This window comes from Trachurus trachurus, assembly GCF_905171665.1.
Source record: "Trachurus trachurus genome assembly, chromosome: 23".
In the NCBI taxonomy this organism is placed as follows: domain Eukaryota; kingdom Metazoa; phylum Chordata; class Actinopteri; order Carangiformes; family Carangidae; genus Trachurus; species Trachurus trachurus.
Genome location: NC_139912.1, coordinates 17,411,612 through 17,431,792, shown reverse-complemented (window position 1 = coordinate 17,431,792; position 20,181 = coordinate 17,411,612). Strand labels below are relative to the sequence as shown.

Below are 20,181 nucleotides of genomic sequence, written 5' to 3'. Positions count from 1 at the left end.
CAAGAAGCCGTGTCCTTGCAGGGTTTTGACGAGTGAAAAAAAAAAATACAGTGAAGTATTTTGAATGTTAGATTATGAAAAAAATCTCAAGTGCTGCAGTGAAAATTACGCTTCATCTATCATTTGCAGTGGGCTCGGACACTCAAAACACAAAAAAAGTTGTTTAATGTCACCAGGGTCCTGCAAGGTACTACATGCATTATTAAAACCCACACATTATCTTACACACACTCACAAAGAGGAGGTGGTAGGCAGCTCCTGGTGTGAACATCAGTGGAGTGTTTCGCGTATGAACACAGACATAACATAGAGGATCTGTCGGCAGTAAGCAGCTGGAGTGGAAGAGTGGAAATATGCAAGGGGTATTACATCATCCATGTGTTTACTGTGTGTCAGCTAAAGTGCTATAAAAAAGAGACTGCTGATAAAAATGGACAATAGATAATGTGTGATTGCTTTTCTGAACCAAAGATAAGCAGCCTGTTCTGGGATGGACTCAATATGATCACTCCGCACGCACACACACACACACATACACATGTATTCAAATGTGACTTAGCCTAATACAAAATGAATACAGTTTTGCGTGGTCACAAAGGAATCTGGAAGTGCAAGTTTCAAGTGTCATCGACAACTCAAGGCGCTTTAAAGGGGGAACCATGTTGACCCATTCACACACACATTCATAAGAGATTCTCCACACACTCACACACTAATAACATATCGAGGGGAATTAGGTTCGCTATCTTGCTGAGGGACACTTGGAAATGCGGATTGGAGGAGCTGGGAATTGAATAGCGTATGACCTGCACCACCTCCATAGCCGCAGTCACCTGACAGCAAAGCCAAAACATGCTGTAAATGACAATGAGAAAAGGATGTGGGCGTTACCCGAATGCACTCAACTAGTTAGCACAGGCGCTCCACTTGTTCTGCTCCTATTATTATTATGGTGTCACTAACCATGTGGTCAGGTTGGCGAGGATTTCAGGTCTTGTAGGTCAGGTGTTTTTAATGTCTGACCCAATTTGTTGCCCATTTTTGGAAACAGAAGTTTCCCCCTGAGATGAGTTACCTATTAGCTGGTCCCGTTTTGCAGTGTACCCATTGATTTATAGACAAATGTCACTATATCTTAAATAAACTTGACAACATGGTGACCTCTGGAGTTATAAGATAAGAATATCTCTATGGTTAAGTGGCTTCTGGATATTTATTTGCAATGGACATTATGAAATTATGATAATGATATTTTAAAATTGTTTTGGTCTTCATAAGGGTTGTGATGACATTTTTTTTTTTTTTAAGTGTTGATCAATAAGAAGATATATTTGTACTTTGAAGACCAAAACCATCACAGTGTAGTTTTACATCTCCTCTCTAAGGCTTCTCTTTGGAGCTCTATAGCAGTTCAGTGATTGTTGTGACTGATTTCTGAGTGAACCATTAAAAACAAAGCAGATTCGAGGTAAACACTCAGAGAAACTAAATCTTGCAGGGTCTATAGGCAGGTCTGGGTGGGCAGGGCTTGTGGCATGGTTGAAGGTGGTGACTGCTTTGTTGTGACATCACAAAGTCACAGAAGTCCTTGCAGCTGATTTTAAGGCTTAGTTTCTGAATCCAAACTGTGTGTATTTCTCTGTGGACTGAGGCATTGAAACTTTGTAATACCCAATTCAATCAAACTACATAGATCTACCTTTATACTCTATGGGACCTTTAACATATTAAAGTTGCATGTAGAAGTTATGAACCAGTGAAAGCAGGTGTAGTCATTTTAAGATCTCCCAGGATCCATACCATTAAATATACTAATATCTCCCTCTCCCTCTCACACCCACTATCTGCTCTTTAATGTAGAGTATGGTCTTGTATGCACTTGTGGTAATTATGGCTTATGTCTGCACTCAATCAAGTATGGCAGGTCCCTCCATTAAAACCACCCTTGTGGCTCCTCAGCTCTGTCGCCATTGCAGTGTGTTGAAGGGTCATTGGAACAGCCGCTGGATGGAGAAGGATGAGATAAAACAATGTACGAACAGGGCTTATGTGTAATGCAAGTTTTACAATCTATGTGTGTGTTAAAATTTTGCCAGAAACCACGTTCCTCCCAGGTTTAGCAACAACGGTGCACAGCTGGTGTCAAGCTTTGAAGGGGAAATGTCATCAAGTAACACAAGATGATCTTGATTTAATGGTTTAATGTTAAAATCCTCTTGCACTCGGATGATATATCCCTCTGCATCAGTGAGTTTGGTCATTCTCACATTTATTCTCTCATTAATTGTCATACATACTGCTATATTATATTAGACAGTAGAGCCACGGTCCACTCAGCTGCAGAAGAAAAGCATTTCCAATACAGTGGTCCTCACCTCCATTAAAGCAAATAAACGACTTTCATTACATCTATCGTTATTACTGAAAGAGGCACAGAATAATTAAAAATAAGACACACTGAGCAGAGAAAGCAGGCAAGAGGGAGAGAGAGATGTCATCCGAAATTAGGCTTCATACTAATGATTGTGATGATATGGTATGACCACCCCCTCATAAAGTAAATAAAAGCAACACTGTTTTACATCCCAGATGTAAGAAGAAATACAAGCAGGTTTAGAACATGTAGCTCACCTGAACGTTTAGTCCTTGACCCAGTTACCCCAATTTGAGTTGGTGGTGTGTGTTTCTCTTTCTTTTGACCTTGTCCTCTTATCCCACTTCATGTGAAAAGATGTGTGTCTTTGTGATTTGACTTACATTGAAAACTGGGGCTTCCCAGTGGCTCACCTGGCAGTGAGGGCCATGTACTAATGCTGAGCCCCTGCTGAGTTTGAGTCTGGTTTGGTCCCTGTCTCTCCTCTGACTTTCCTGTCTCTCTCTACTGTCACTGCAGAAATAAGGCAGAGATGCTAAAAAAGAGTAATTGCAAAATACTGTCGTCTTTAAACACATGTCAGAAAGATAATCAGTATCTGCTTTTAAAACTAAAGAATCTGACATTTAAGGAACTATATTTGATACCTTCTTGCTGAGAGAGATGTCAAACATTCCTTTAAGTTGGGAGATGAAATGATAAAAATCACCCGTGGGGAATCACCAAGTTGTCTTTTAGGCCCCCAGGTAACTTCCAAAACATCGGAAACTATAAAAACTAAAGTTGAGGGATCTGATTACTGCACCCTGAGGTGATGGTGTCTCCTCATTCTGCAAAAACAACAAAATGCTCCGAGCTGGTGTAGGACAGAGGGCTGGGTTGTTGAAGGCCAGGTCAACTGAAAATCTGCTCTCTGAACGCTGCTGACCTTTAATCTAATGTAATCAGTGTCTGTTTTATTTTAAATGATGCATTAGATGCAGGAGAAGGTTACATTCATTGAACTCCCGAGACTAGCAGGCACCGCTGGATTGCTGAAGCTTCCGATTCAAGCAACATTCATGTGATATTCTGCACTGGTCATTACTGCTGCTCATTGTTAAGTTATCTAAAATGAAGAGGGAACTGGAAAATGTTGGACCCTCCATTCCTTCCCTTGCATATTAATGATGTGACTGTGTGATCCTGGAGCGAGGATGGACACTCTGGCAAAATCCCCGGAGGCCATCCCCTTTGATGGTCGGCGCCATGGAAACATACGGCGATTTGTCTGTCACAGTGTCCCTGGTGGAAAGCTCATAATTATGAGAGCATTGTGATTAGACTGAAGTCTGGATTATAAGACAATGTGCCTCATTCTCACATCTCTTTCAGCTGATGGAACTGACTCATCTTTAGAAATGAGAACTCGATTGATTTTCTTTTCTCCTCTTTATTTGCCAGGTATTGAATTGGCTGCGCATGTGTCGAGCCACGACTTCCAACAAGAGTGGAAAAGAAGAAAAAAAAGAAAACAGCTGATGGAGCTCCGAGCTCACAGCTTACAACCTTGACAAACTGATTAGGTGGGAGAATACTTTCATGTGGTTTAAAAGACACCATCTGCTGCAAACTAACACACACACATACACCCACACACCCACACACATACACATATACACACACACACACAGCGTTTAACAGCCTCTGAAGCTCAGACAGGAGCGTCTCAGGAAATAAAGTTTCATGTCATTGTAATGGGGAGCATTAACACCAAACGTGGAGACCTGAAGTGAATAAATGAGGCAGCAGACAAAATTTTGTATTCTAACACCAGAGGGATAATGGGGATTATGTAAACCTTTTGCAAAGCTTTAATTCCATCGGAAGCATTCTGCCTCAACAGGCAAATCCTAAAATGCTTCACTTCTATTACAAAAAAAAAAAAAGGGGGGGGGGGGTAAGCTACATCAGGTCTTGTTGACTTTTCTCTGGCACATGATTTTAGCTCTTAACAGAACAGAGCAACGAAGCTGTGGCTCCACTAGAGGAGATGAAAAAGCTGTCTTGAAGGTTACAGATGTTTAATTATAATGATGTTATCTCTAATGAACCAAAACGTCCTCGCAAAGCCACTATTAACAGCACAAAGCCGAGGGGCGGCCATCACTGCAGGGGTGATGAGCCCTCAGTTTGCAGCAAGAACAACATCTAAACCTTTCACTCACCCATTGATACAGACTGTTCTGCACACAGACACACACAGTGTTTCTTTCAGCGTGAGACCTACAGGACCATTTGAAGATTATCACAAGATATCACTTCAACACTGGATTACAACGCCCTGTTTCTGTGTGTCAGGTGATCGATGTCTGTGGTTTAGCGCAGTAAAGACAGCTCAAAACTGGCTTTAAGATTTAATCTTAAAGGGAGAGAGGCACTGCAGTGATTTAGTGTTGCATTTTCATAAAGTTGGAGGAACTTGCAAAGGGCCAATTAAAAACAGAATGGTCAAACTGGGAGCAACAGAAACACAGATAGCATGACTTTTAGCCCCTATTAGGCTGAAAGATACTCCAAAAAGTATCAAATTTCAAAATTATACATCCCTTCATATCTCAACATTATCATTTGTAGGCTGGGGCTTCTCTGTAGCACCACAACACTTATGGTGCTAAAAGTGCATAACATAATGTGACACACTATCATAACAGTAGCTCCAGTGATTTGGATAGTTTACTTGGTCATATTGTGATTTTTGGTTATATTTTGATCGATTGTGCAGCCCTAGTCCCTGTGGGTCAAAATTCACCATCAGGCTGAGCAGTACAACACACTATCACACAGCATACAGTGCCTCATGAACATAAGGTGAAAGAAGGACTAACTACACAAGACTAGGTCAAGGCATTGAATGGGTCTAGAAAATGTAGCATATGAAAAAATTAATTAAAAAGTGCTCATAAACAGCCAAAACAAGTCCAAAACATCATCACCAACATGTAAGTGATGAGAGTGAACCATAATGAGCTATAGTGAAATGATCTAACTCAGTTCAACAGAGTGGGTGATCATTCCCTGTAGGTTTGTCACCACAGGGCTCAGCTTTTATACATTGTTGTCATCTGATGCATTGTTGATCCACACTCACAGATCAATGTCTCTACAGAATTGTAATGAATAGATGAGTAAAAGAAAACCATCTGCCACACAGCTGTTTCATAAGTAACAGAAACAACAGCTGTAGGCGTAGTGATCATTTTGCTTTCACGTGTAAAGTGTAGTCGTACATTTGGTAGGCTACATCTGGTGGAGGACTCGGACTCATCTCAACTGAAAGATTAAAAAAATCCATTAATGGAAATCACAAAATACTTCAGGTGATCAGAGTGTGTGGTGCTGATGCTGCCTCCTCTCCTCCTCTTCTTACACCCCCTCTCCTCTCCTCCTTTCTGGCAGCATCCACTCACATTACTGGCTGTGTGGCTTCTGGTCAGGTCCGTACTCTCAGGACGACCCCTCCCACCGCGCCATGTAACCCGAGCCTGCAGGTGAACAGTAAATCAGCAGCGGCTTCCCTGTCAGCGGATTATGCGCAGGGGTGGCAGCGATGCGCTTCTCTCCCAAATGAGCGAAGTTGCCTGTTGGATTTTTAGGATTCACACACGGGACGCGATCCCGCGCCTGCACGAGGAGCCGGAGGAGCCGAAGGTCTGGACGGTGAGGGTGTGAGGTGAGTGTGTGTTTGTGTGTTTTCACTCTGCTTGGTTTGTTTTGGTTCCGGGCAGCGCTCTCTGGACTCAGCCAGATAACGTGCGGGAGCAGAGGAGGGAAGCAACAGCATAGTATCTGTCCACACTCAGTTTCCCTCATCACCGGTTTTTGACTTTTTTTTTCTTTCTTTTTTTAATTTCATTATGTAGCCTACACTGTTGTCACTTCTGTAAACTTCACAAGGTGCGAACAATTCCCCTCCCGTATCGATTAATATGCAACGTTCTTGTTTGCACAAAGAAAAGCGTCTGAAAAGCGAAAAATGCGTATTGATATTGAACAACAGTAAATCTTCACATTGAATAGCCTAATAATTTCACAATGCTCTAATTAATGACTCAAACATTTACTATCAACAAAAATCATAAATTGTCTGCTGATACTGTACATTATCTTATTGTTTATTGTTTCCTTTTCTGTGTTAAACACTTTTGAAATTATTATGAGAACAGTTTTCACTACACACTAGATAGATAGATAGATAGATAGATAGATAGATAGATAGATAGATAGATAGATAGATAGATAGATAGATAGATAGATAGATAGATAGATAGTAAATGGGTCAAACTGAATGAAAATAGTTTGTGCTATGAGCTGAAGCTAAAGCAGACCTAATTGGTGGGAAATAGGGGGTAGGGGGGCGGGGGGTATGGATTACTAACATGTATGGATTAAGTTACACTTGTTCCAGACGTTACTAACAGTTGTCATGTGCAGATGATATCAGTAGCTATTGCTGTTGCATTTAAACATGGATCATTATTTATTTTTAGTTGCATGCATGTTATGCCTTTCTCTGTATTGTTGTTTTACTCATACTGTCACTGTGTGTTCTCACTGTTTATAGTTTTAAATGTGTATAATAGCTCTGTGATTGCCAAGCATAATGTAGATTCATAACATGGAGATTCTTTAGTATAATAATTAACCGTATAAGTAATACTATGAGTAAAACATAAACAGATTTATTTACATGTTCCCTGTGTCTTCTTTGTTTCTTTTCCTCAGATGATAGAATCACTCCATCATCAGAAACTTGTAAACCTGACATGTGTACACCAGGTGAAACAGTGACCTGAGATCCCACCTCAAGGGAAAACCAGGATGTATCCCATTGCATCACAGTGTTCAGGCGAGACCCATGCTGGAGGCAGCCGCTGTGACCCTGCCCCTGCAGCCTTACTGCTCCTCTTGTGTCTAGGCTTCCTTCCCTACGTGGCCACTTGCCCACCCTACTGCCTTTGTGCCAGTGATATCATTTCCTGCAGTGGCCGCAATCTGTCCACGCTGCCCTTTGATCTCCCTGGCTATGCCACACGGCTGGACCTGAGCCACAATGCTCTCTCTGCCCTGCCCACGGATTGGTATCCCCAACAGTTTGAGCGACTCACCACGCTGGTTCTCAGTCGGAACTCCATAAGCCGAATTGAAGTGAACGCCTTCAGTGTCACGCCTCATCTCCTCCACCTGGACCTGTCATCCAACCAATTTACAGTGCTGAACTTCTCGATCTTCTCTGGGTTGGAGGTACTGAAAGAGTTGCTGCTGTTTGACAACCAGATCATCCAGATTAATCCAGGGGCCTTCAGTGATCTCCACAGCCTGCAGAAGCTCTATCTCTCCCGGAACAAACTGACAATTTTTCCCCTGGGGATTTACGGGGAACCTGGAGGGCCTCGTAACCTGACCTTTCTTGATCTGTCCTACAACAGGCTGTCTGAGGTGCCTGTCCAGAGTCTGCTATCCGTCACCCCGCAAGGTGGAGTTTATTTGCAGGAAAACCCTTTAGTCTGTGACTGTGCTTTAGGTGCCTTGCTTGAGTACTGGATGTGGAAACAGTATCGTCCTCTGGTGGACTTCAGAGGTGAATACCCATGTGGTGGTGATTCAGGACCAGAGCTTAACTGTACCCAGCAGAGGGTATCGAACATGCCCCTTGAGCGAAAGACTTACCAAGAGGAGCCTGGTAAAAGGCTGAGAGTACCCTGCCCAGGATTGGCTTCGTCGACCGATGAGGGGCAGGTGGTGTTCTGGATTACCCCAAGGACTGTAGTCAATTCATCAACCAATGATCCCAGTGATCACTTAATAGTCCTCCCCAATGGTACCCTTGAAATCAGAGGAGCGCTCCAGGAGGATTCTGGTGCGTACGGGTGCGTAGCAGCCCGCCAGCGACTCTACAAACCCTACGAGACTGTGGAGGTCAACGTGGTGATTGGAAACTTGAGTTCTGCCCCCGACAGTGACTTGGCACATCGCAGTGGCGCGGAGCATTTCAACACTGCATTCACCACCCTCGCCTCCTGTGTGGTCAGCATCATACTGGTGCTGCTGTACCTCTACCTCACCCCCTGTAGCTGCAGAGAAAGCCGGGCTGGAGCAAGAGGGTGCGGAGGACGAGCCCTCATTCTCTGTTCAGACCCCAGAGAGGTGGAGTCGGGACAGCGGAGGTCAAATGGAAAGAGGGTGGCTTTCTTAGAGCCTCAGGCGGAGGACTCAGACATTGGCAGCCCAAAATCACCAGCGAGGAACACAGGACACATTACTACTGAGGGAATTCTCAAGAATGGAAGTAGGACAGTGGGACAGACCCTCACAGATGCTGCTCACATGGCATAGCAAGATTAACTTTTACACATTCGTACAGTCTGAGGCAGTGTTTTCTTTCAACTGTCTTCAGTACATAATGAAAAAACCCATTTGATGTGAAATTGTGTACTGTGTCTGATTCTTGTGAGGTACTTGTACACTGTAGGACCTGGGTTGTCATAGGACAAAATTTCAATTATGTCTTCACTGTATAAAGTGGTGTCTGTTTTTTATGTTATGGAAATATCAGCACTGTAGAGAAATTACCACAGCAAAAGATCACAAAGATGATAGAAATGTGGGTGGCTTTTTAAATTGAGCTGAGAGGAATATTCACACCTGATTTGGTAAGCTGCTACAGGCAACGACGGTTAATGTACAGTATTTGCATTATGGACACAGCCATCGCAGCATCCCTTGTTATTTTTAACCAGCTGTCTCCAACTGAGAAGCACATCATAATCAAAACACAGCAGTCATATATACTAAAGCTTTTGAACTTTGCTGTTTACCAGATCGGACTGTGTTTGCTACACACTACCCTCAGATGATGATGCTTAGATATGACCCTTTGAAAGTTCCTTTATAAAGCGTAAAAAAATATATATACAGTGAGATATAAACAAATGTAGCCCATGTTGTGTTTAGTGTGTTTAGTAGGACAAAAATACCTTGGAGGAATTCTCTTAAAAGGGTAGTTCACTGAAAGTACACCAAACATACATTTCTCACTTCCTTATTGTCATGGTATCTATCCATTCAAATAGATTCAGCTTTATTTTCTCAGATTTTTAGATATCTCTTAGATTTCTGTCTCCACCTCAAGACAATTAAAGGAGCTATTTGTAGGTTTTGCTCTGCTTCGTAGCTAACATTAGTATTAATTGCTGTTTACTTACCAGTCTGGAAGAAATGTTGTGAGACCAGACAGTCATTTACCCACCAACAGCTGTCTCCACAGGTGGAAACAAAGAGCTCTTGTCTCTCGTGTCTTTTCCTCTACTGAAGCTAGTATGCTAATCAGCAAGTCCTGCCCATCTTGTCACTTTCTGATTGTGACTCTCTGCAGTAGTCTCCAAAAAGCCCGAAAGACGTATCCGTTCAGAACCGTGTCTTGTAAACTCAACAATGGTCGAAAGTTTGCTGAGAGAAAACCATCGCCGCCACCAGTTAGAAACCACACAAGAAAACTACAGTTTTATTTTTTATTTTCTTTCCCAACAACTAAACGAGGAAATATGTTTGATTCTCACAATTTCTGTGGACTGACCCCTTGATGAAAATTATATCTTAAAAAAGCATGAAAATGATATCTTAAATTTAAAATATACAAATTTATGAGTTTTTTTTTGGCAGCAGCTATCTACTTTATGACTGTCCTAATTTGACACATGCTAGAAAATGACAGTATAACAAATAAGATATCAGTCTGAGCTCAGGTCCATACTAGCCCACTTGGAATGGGCAGGTTGGACACTTGTCTATCTGCTCTTCCTGTTAAAACTGGCCACCCCGCTCCCCCTCCACCTTGTCACTCAGACCCACTGCCTTTCAAAGCTCTAATGCACAGAGGAATTAACCATCAGACTGGAGTGGAGTTTGGGCTCGGTGATGAAGCCCCTGTCAGTGTGGTTCAGTGTCACAGAAATGAGAGGGAGGAGGTATGCCAGCTTCCCCCAAGCCCACCGCGACCTACATTCCTGTGTCCTCTGTCTGATTTATATAGGTGTGTGGAATCATTTTGTGGGTGCCAAGATGCTTGTTATAATTTCCTTGGCTGTACATGTCCATGACACCACTGTGAATACCAACCTTTTTCTATTTCTTCTGTTCTGATAGATGCAGGGTACATTATAAGTAGAGGCAGTGAAACTAACACTTCTGACCTATGATATTTGTAGGTATGAAATAAAATATTTCAATTTTGGGGGCTGACTGTGTTCCTTTATCAGCACAACTGTTAATAATCATGTTCAACTTGTTCAGTTCCTATTTCCATCATGTTTGGCTAAAATCTTTTAGGCATAGCTGTGTCCTGAAATGAACAGAGACTTTTAGGCTGAAAAATGAAAATTAGTGTTACATCAGTAGGATTTAAGGATGATGAATAACCTCTTCGTGAGTCAATAAATCGCATTTTCAAAAATCCTCTTACAAGCCTTTTCAGTGGTTACAAAAAAAAAAGAGCAAAACTGTCTAAAAGCTCTTTTTTCTTTGCACACTTGTTGGTCAGTATTTTTCCAGCTGAGGACACAAGGAGTCTTTTACAGCACCTTCATGTTCTGAGAGGCGACAGGCCACTGGCAGGTGTTAAATAGAGACTCCAGGTGGTAATGGATCCCACTGGGACTCATTTAAGCATCCCTCTGTCCTCACCGCAGCAAGGGGCTTTTCACAGGTCAACACACTGACATTTGCAGAGTGTTGCAGGTTGTCCTGAGCACTGCTGAGAAAACTAATGACTCGTTTTCCTGGTCCAGTTAGCAAATTCGAGCAAGTGGTCCCTTCATTGAATCATAACATTTTAATGACGGTAATTATTGTTCCAGTTGTTGCCTCATTTAATTCATTTCTTTTTTCTTTTTTGGAATGGATAGTCGACCATTATTACACAAAGTTCCCTTAGAATGTTGACTTGGATACTTTATGTTATGTTATGTTATGTTTATTTATTTGATATGGACATCACAAATACATTAAGACTGTTCCAGTGGACAGACCAGATGCTTTGCTTGAGTGTGTTTAGCACAAGTGCTAATTTTCAACACCAGTCCATAGGCGGCTAATCTAAAAATACAGAACATATTATCAACAGTATGAGATAAAACCAAGTGCATGACACTACATCATGATAGTAACATACTAAAAAATACAGAGCACAAGATCAGCGAGAGGAGATTGAGTAGACAGAATCATGATCGTAACAGTAAAAATAGTAACAATAAAAAAGTCCATATTTATACATGTGAGCATTGTTGTTTTGCTTTTAACCATGCTTTTAGTCCTCTATTAAACGAGTTTGTGTCAGTCTCCAGTTTTAGGTGAGTGGGTAAAGTGTTCCATAGGTTAACCCCTTTTATTGAAAAGGCAGACTGTCCAAATGATGTTGTACACTTGGGAACAATGCAGTCGCCATTGTGGGAGGCTCGTGTGTTTACTCGGCTTGAGCTACAGCGTCTTTTTATCAGTGCAGAAAACAGGGATGATACACAGTTATGAAGACATTTAAAAACAAGTCTGATATTACAGTAAATTATAAAGTTTTCAAATGCAAGAAGGTTGTGTTTTCTCAGGATGCCGCAGTGGTGCCATCTCATTGGTTTTTGATCCATAATTTTTATTGCTTGCTTATATATTGATATTATGGGTTTCAAAGTAACTTGAGAGGCTTGAGACCATGACGTGATACAATATGACAAATGAGAAAGAATCATAGCATGCATGTAGAGTTGTGCAGCTTTACATGATAGGTCTCTTCGAATAAAACGAAAACAATTGAGATTTGGTTTAACCTTCTTGCAGATGTGATGTACTTGTTTATCAAATTTTAAATTTTTGTCTAGTATAATCCCCAGGTATTTAACCTCATTCACCACAGTAATTATTTCATTTTTTATCTTCACCTCAAACAGATCGTTCACAGGCCTATTGCGAATAGAAATACACATAGAAACAGTTTTCTTGACATTCAGGGTTAAGTGAGACATTTCAAGCCAGTGAGTGACTCTCTTAAGTGCTTGCGTGAGGTGGTCAGCTGCTTTGCTAGCTGTTTTAGCAGATGCATAGATGACTGTATCGTCAGCGTACATCTGGCAGCTGACACCTGGACAACTTAGTGGCAGGTCATTGATGTACATAGTGAACAACAGTGGTCCAAGTATGGACCCCTGTGGTACTCCCATGTTGTTGGTGAGAAGTTGGGATTTTTCCCCATTTACCTTGACACATTGTTGTCTTTCCCCCAGATATGATTTAAACCACTGAGTGGCATCTGTAGACATTTTAAAACGTTTTAACTTGGCCAAGAGGACACTGTGGTCGACAGTGTCGAAAGCCTTTTTGAGGTCCAAAAACACTGTCCCCACAACATGTCCCTTGACCATTAGACCCTTGACCCTCTCAATAAGATAGCAGTTGGCTAATTCTGTGGAATATTTAGGCCTGAATCCAAATTGCTGTGGATGGAGCAGTTGGTTGGTCTCCAAATAATCCGTCAGTTGTATCGCAACAATCTTCTCCAGGACTTTTGAGACTACAGGGAGAATAGCAATAGGCCTATAGTTACTCGCCATGTCTTTGTCTCCCGACTTGTAAATAGGAGCAATTATTGCTGTTTTCCAGCTTTCTGGAAATGTGCTTGTTCTTATTGAGAGGTTCACTAAATAAGTAATAGGCAACAACAAGTCTTTCTGATATTTCTTAATTAAACCCACATTTAAATCATTAATATCCTTTGACATTGAGTTGTTCATATTTGCAAAAACCTTTTTAACTTTAATTTGTGATCTGAACAAACTGAATGTGTGCAGTGTCAAAGATGAGGACACTGACCAGGCTTTAACAGTAGTTTACAGTGTTTCTCAAATGGCCTCACTAGAAGGAGCAACCTTCTTCTCATTCCTGAAGAATGAAACAAAGACTGCAGCTCCTCCACTGACCACTAGAGTGAGTCTCCAACAGTGTTAAGGGGAACTGTGCAAGTCTGGTCTCTTCTCCTCTGTTTTGCTAACCCTCCTCCTGGGCATGTGCGTTTGTTTTCAACAAAGCTGGCAAGAAAGCAATCCACTGAGTAGTGTTTATCACATACATTTTATGGTGTGTATATTTGTGTTGTCTTATCTGTCATCAGTGTTGGGCAGTAGCTATGTTACAAGTAGAGGCGTTAGTAATTTCACTACATTTCTCAGTAGCGTGATCGTAACGTTGCTGTTTTCAACATCGAATAGCTTTTCAGTAGTTAAGCTACTTTACTGATCAGTGGCATGGTAGCGTCCACAGAAGCTACATTTCCCCAGGCATTTCTAAACCTTAAATGCAGCGCTTCCATGTGACGTCACATACGTATCCTTCTGCTGATGCCCTCTGCTGCAGCGGGGCACAGCAGATGGGCATGGCCATAGCTGGACAAGTTTATGTTTCTAATGGAGTCCTCAGAGAACCATTACACGTTCGGACGCTTACTCTGCAACCCAAAAATGACACATTCAGGTGTGTGTGTGTGTGTGTGTGTGTGTGTGTGTGTGTGTGTGTGTGTGTGTGTGTGTGTGTGTGTGTGTGAGAAGGGCATTTAGGCAGTAAGATTTGTAAGCTTTGATGTAGTTAAAGCAGAAGTAATTGATATATTTGTGTTAATATAAGTCTTAAATAGTTATATCTTCCGACAGCAATCACTTACATAGAGTGTTTGGACCGAAACACGGGTCTGTCAGTCACTCTGCTCTGCTCTGAGCCGAGGAGAAAACATTTATCGTATCCTACAGTTTTTATCCAATGAGGAGAGAGAACGGCATGCAGGGCTGTGTGTGCAGCCAAGGGACGCCGTGAATGTGGTGACGTAGGGACGAGGACGTTATGGTGCGTTCAAGGAAACTCGTAACTCGTGTTTTTCCGACCTGTGAAGTCGTACCAGTTCGATCTGGTACGAGTTCACGGGTCGGAAGATACGAGTGGCCGTTATAGTGACTTTCACAGGTAAAACAGGTCGGAAAAACACGAGTGGGTTGCCTGAAACGCTACAAAGTCGTAAGTTGTGACTTGAAGCTGTAATTTACGGTTTCAAAAGCCTGCCTGGAACGCAGCATTAGCCAAAACGACCGGATCGCTTACTTCTGCTTTAAGCTTTTGTCATTTTATTGTAGCTTAGCTTGCTACATTAGCTTCAGTATATTGAAGCTTAATTTTATGTAGAGTAACTTGTAGCATTGTAGCAACATTTTCCAAGTAGCTTGCCAACACCGTCTGTCATTAACAAAATATGTCGGCCTACTGGACGCGTTTGTGCTGCAGTGCCGCAGAGACGATCGGGGACACCGGGTCAGAGGCTCTGATCTGATCTCTGGTTTTCAGTCAAGAGTGTTAACTCACCTGTTTACATTTTAGTAAGGCTTCTAGTTTGAATTACAATTAGAATTGAGGGTGGCCTCATTGAGTGACAGGTGGGTGACCATATGTTTACCACAGGTCGACATAAAACAAAGTCGTAGCTCCACACACACACAACCCTATTCTTTGTCCATTTTTGGATTAGGGGGTGGCTGTTCTGATGGAGCACTAGCAGCTTGCTCAAAGATGCCATTGAGTGGGATGTGGTGTTTGAACTTGATTTCCACTGGGGACTAAATGTCAGGAAAATTTTATGCTGCTTAAACTGCTGTTTCAGTTTAACCTTTTGTAGGTCCCTGTCCTCATATGTATATTTATACTCCCCCTCTCCCTTGCCCTTAGGAGGTCTTTCACCTCCTACCAGGCCATTGCCTTAATAAGAATGTATTCTTAGCAATTCTTGCCTGGTAAAATAAAGGTTTACTACTACTACATATTCACAACATTTCTGGAGCACACCTTTAAAACATTATTGAATTTAAAACAAAAACAAAAGAACAAACAACAACTTAGTTTTGGTCCTTCCAGCAACACAGTAGGCCTAATTTGTATTTAATTTGTTTCACTCTTTTTAAATTAACCAGCGCTGTAGCCAACATGATTCAAAATGCGGAGCTTTTACTTTGAAGCCTGATTCCAGCTCTCGACTTCCTTTTTCAATTTTATTTGTACAGGTTGGAGAAAGGAACAAGTGGGCACTTTGGTGCACTGAATTGCATTGTACGTCTTACGTCAATGAAATAGGACATACCCCTAAAAATGGCATTTTTCATGGTCCGTGAACAACGCATTTGAATTATACTTCATGTACGGACCATTTAATGTACTACTATCAGAATATAGTGACAGTTCCAGAAAATATGACTGAATAATTGTTACAACTGAAGCTTTAAGTCAGGTCCAGTCCATATTCTGAGTAACTGAGAGTAGGCTAATGCAAAAGGCCATCCCCAGCGAGGCCCGGCTGTACACTGGGGCAAGAGTGGGCAATGCCCCCTTAAACAGCTGTCCTGCCCCCGTCCTGTGAGTGAGTGAGTGAGTGAGTGAGTGAGTGAGTGAGTGAGTGAGTGAGTGAAAGAGTGAGTGAGAGAGAGAGAGAGTGAGAGAGAGAGAGAGAGAGAGAGAGAGAGAGAGAGAGAGAGAGAGAGAGAGAGAGAGAGAGAGAGAGAGAGAGAGAGACTACATTAGACAGTTTAAAAAAGTGTGCCCCCCTGAAAAAAATGTAATGCCTCCCCTTTAATTTGTTTCTGCAGCCGGGTCTGTTCCCAGTCTCCTCTTGTAATAACAGTAGAGGCGATAGAGCAGCAGGATGTATCCCTAGTTTAGCTAATATGATAATGTAAGTTGTAAAATTCTCCTCAATCCTACAAAGGCTTGATATGAAGTGAGTTTCAAAACTACAGCAGCATTTAATCTCCTCTGTGCCCAATATAAATGTAGTCATTTCCTGCCTATCCATAATTCAAATGCTGGAGGAGTGTAATGGATGTGTGGGTTGTAGTTTAAATAGAAACATTAATGTGAACACATTCAAGACAATGGCACCATTTAGCAAATTGTTCCCACTGTTTAATTAACATGATTTTATTAATGACGGCCTCTTAAGTGGATCCACAATGAGCTGGCAGTTTGCATCACAGAAAAAAATAGTAAAATAGTGATTATCATTCTTCCTGCAGACTCATTTAAGCAAAGCTCACAGACAGTAACAAATAGGCTACCTTTCCATTCTTCAGTTAGCACTACCTTTAAGAGCTGGTCCAACTCCTCTCACGCTATCAGCTGTCTTAGTGGAACCAAAACTCAGGTGTCAGCACATACTGTAAAAATGATGTAAAATCCTGTTAAACAACATGCATCAAAAATTAATGTCATATGATGGAGAGCTCAGTGTACAGCACATTACAGAGTGGAGACATTTGCAGCGTGTGCAACCCCCAGTGGAATTTTATCCTGTTAACGCATGGGAGCTCCTGTGCTGCACCTTTTACATACTGTGTGGACTCACTGTAATGGGTTCCAGAGAGTAAAGCCGGTGACATGCATGAAGAAATACATTAAAAAGGCACCATTTGCATTTGCATTTGTTTAATGTTCATGAAAAATACGGTAAACCCATTTGGAGTGAAGAAATAGTCTTGACATTATAAAAAATTCAACACATGCTGTATATTTATAACTGAAACACAGCAGGTTTATGAGAGGTATGAAATAGCATGTGCTATAGAATACAGAGGAAAAATAATTACAGTCAGAAATTCAATTTCTTGCTAAATTGAAAATCTAATATATAATCAAGCGTATGAGTTCTATAATAACAGTGAAAAGCTTCTGCTGGACTCACTGAGGTGGGGAACATGTTACACACTTGTACAATATGAGAGTTTATTACATCCTTGGAGGGGGGGGGGGGGGTTCTCATGTTTTCAAGATTTACAACTTGATTTTACTATTACAGTTCAACCTGAGAATACTAACAGTGGAAGAAAAGAGGACCAGAAATATGCAGGAAAATGTAAGTTGTTGTGTCCAGAATGAACAGACTTTGGATAAATACACCACGTGAGAATCAAACCTTACTCTTCCTGCATCAAAGTCTTGGGTCGCAACCTTTGCACTCTTTATACTATGTATGTCACATTTCCCCCTCGGCTGTCATAATTACTGTGACCACTTGATGTAAATCTAAAAAAACAAAACAAAACTCAACTATGGTTCATTATAAGCCTCTGAGCGAGCAAACAACTTATGGGCTTGTTTTTTATTTGGAGGTCAGTCTCTAATGGAACAGTATTGGTTCCAGAATGCTTATCCTTAAAGCAGAAGTAAGCGATCCGGTCGTTTTGGTTAATGCTGCGTTCCAGGCAGGCTTTTGAAACCGTAAATTACAGCTTCACGTCACGTCTTACGACTTTGTAGCGTTCCAGGCAACCCACTCGTGTTTTTCTGACCTGTTTTACCTGTTAAAGTGCACTATAACGGCCACTCGTAACTTCCGACCCGTGAACTCGTACCAGATCGAACTGCGGTATGACTTCACAGGCCGGAAAAACACGAGTTACGGGTTGCCTTGAACGCACCATAACGTCTTGTCAGCCGATGGAGTTAGCAGCCCCCGCCCTCGTCATGGATCTATTGGTCCTCGTCCCTACGTCACCACATTCAGGTGCATCCCTTGGCCCTTCATGCCGTTCTCTCTCCTCATTGGATAAAACTTGTAGGATACAAGGAAAGTTTTCTCCTCGGCTCAGAGCAGAGCAGAGTGACTGAGAGACCCGTGTTTCGGTCCAAACACTCTATGTAAGTGATTGCTGTTGGAAGATATAACTATTTAAGACTTATATTAACACAAAAATATTGCTTACTTCTGCTTTAACATTATTCTGCAGTATATACTGCACACATACCAGAATATGGAGCCAGTGAGGTAAGCAATGTTCTTTAAGGAGCATAAAGGTCATAATCAAATCAAATCACTTGCGCATAAGTCAGTGATCAGTGAAAATGAAGAAAGTGCTTGAGACCAACAGGAGTTTAGAGGACAGCCTCTGCGGAATGGACGTTTCATCAACTAACAACTATCAGAGCGAGTGGAGGAAGCAGACAGAGGAGTTGATGTGATTCAGCGTTGAGAGCGATGTGGAGGGGTGAGTGTTCAGCCCACAATACGTTAGGGAGGAATTCTAATGTTATGACTGTAGATCAGAGCCAGAATAAGCTGATATTGTCTATATGGATGACAAGCTTTTCAAAGCAAAGCAAGCAGTTAGCACGATGTGGCATGATTGAAATGTGCAATAGCAAGCACAAGAATTTGCAGCTTGCATTTGGTGCCATTTTGATGCTGTGAGGTGCAAACAGAGCAGTGTGAGATAATTCAGTGGGAATCGCAGGATAAACACAACACATTACCTGTGAGTGCCAGTATCAAAGGAACAAACATCTGTGCAGCTGAAGTGGGAAGAGAAAGCAATCGACAATCGCCATGTGAGGAAGACTTGATGATATTTACAGATGTCTTTTTCTCTCATGTTCCAGAGCATTGATTTTTAAAGGTGACATTTAATTGATAATTTGAGGATCTCATGAGGTGTGTGTTCTTTCCAAAGAGGTGATATTACACAACCAGGAAATTATGAGAGGAAAAGAAGAGGGTCATACTGGAGCTAATGAACGAAGCTAAATAATTTGCAATCAAAGGTTAATGATGGCAGAATAATGAGGTGGAAAGGAATTTAACAGATTGTAAGATGAAGCCTTGCAAGGACACGATTAATGTAGATTCATTTCACCACAGGCTTCCCGGTTGAACCCCCCCCCCTTACAACACACACACAGACACACATTGTCGGGCCATGGAGGCAGCAGATTATTGCAGTCGATTGCGTGGCAGTCTCAGTCAAGTTGACAGATAGTGTCATCTTCAGATCTTTTTTGACAAAACACCATCAAGGCTGAAGAAACATCACGTGTGGCTCTTCAAAATGTTCAGCAGTGAAAGGAAATACCAAGAGTGTAGTCAAGGATACTTGGAAAAAGTGGTTTGCTATTTCTGTTGGGGAAAAAAAGAATTGCACAAGCCTATAAACACAGGATCCATTTGTTTTGTATGTTTGTCTTATGCTGTATGTTGCCAGACTTTTATGACAAGCTATAATCCATGCAAAGACTATTCCAACCCATCTGTTATGTAATAAAATTAACAGGTTTAGTAAGACTAATTCATGTAATAATATTTACTCTATGATAAATGTTCAAATTAACCAACATGATGGAATTTAAACGCACAAATGAAAGGAATCGTGATGTGTTTAAACTGACGGAGAAGGCAATCCATTGAGCAGTGTCTACTAAGGTGGGTAACGTTAACAAGAGATTAAAGATTATGGGGCGAGTTTGTGTCATAGTGCCGTATAGTCCATGTTTCTCACGAGATGAGAGCTGGGACACTGGTCGGAGGCTCTGATCTTGCCAGGTTGTTTTTCAGCCTAGAGACGCTATGGCAGAGAGCCTCAATTCTCCCCGTAACAAGTCATTTAACCATCACAATTACTCCAAAGCTGTTTAATTAAGGTGCAAATATTTCACAGTTCCTCTTTAAAGCAGCTGATGTTTGAAGTTAGCACTAATTCACATCGTCTTTTGAATGTCCATGAGGACCATTTTTCAAAATTTGACTTTTATCCAAATATGTTGCCCTCAGTGCTTTTTACTTGGTTACACTTCATTCATTCATTCATCTTCTATACCCCTTATCCTCACTAGGGTCATGGCATGGGTGAGCTGGAGCTGGAGCTTTATCTCAGCCTGAACAGGTCGGCAGTTTATTGCAGGGCTAACATATACAGACAACCATTCAT

The 20,181-nt window shown here is 41.6% G+C and overlaps 2 protein-coding genes across 2 annotated transcripts in view; one reads left to right on the top strand and one right to left on the bottom strand.

Annotated features, from left to right (window-relative positions):
• The window catches only part of LOC311006741 (uncharacterized protein), a 140,556-nt gene that overhangs the window by 27,818 nt on the left and 92,557 nt on the right, over positions 1-20,181 (bottom strand). The window lies entirely within an intron of this gene.
• LOC311006425 (amphoterin-induced protein 2-like) lies at positions 7,235-8,749 on the top strand (the record flags this gene model as incomplete). The annotated part of the gene is made up of 1 exon (XM_083999262.1): positions 7,235-8,749. The coding sequence occupies one exon, from the start codon at positions 7,235-7,237 to the stop codon at positions 8,747-8,749; it is 1,515 nt and encodes a 504-aa protein (XP_083855388.1).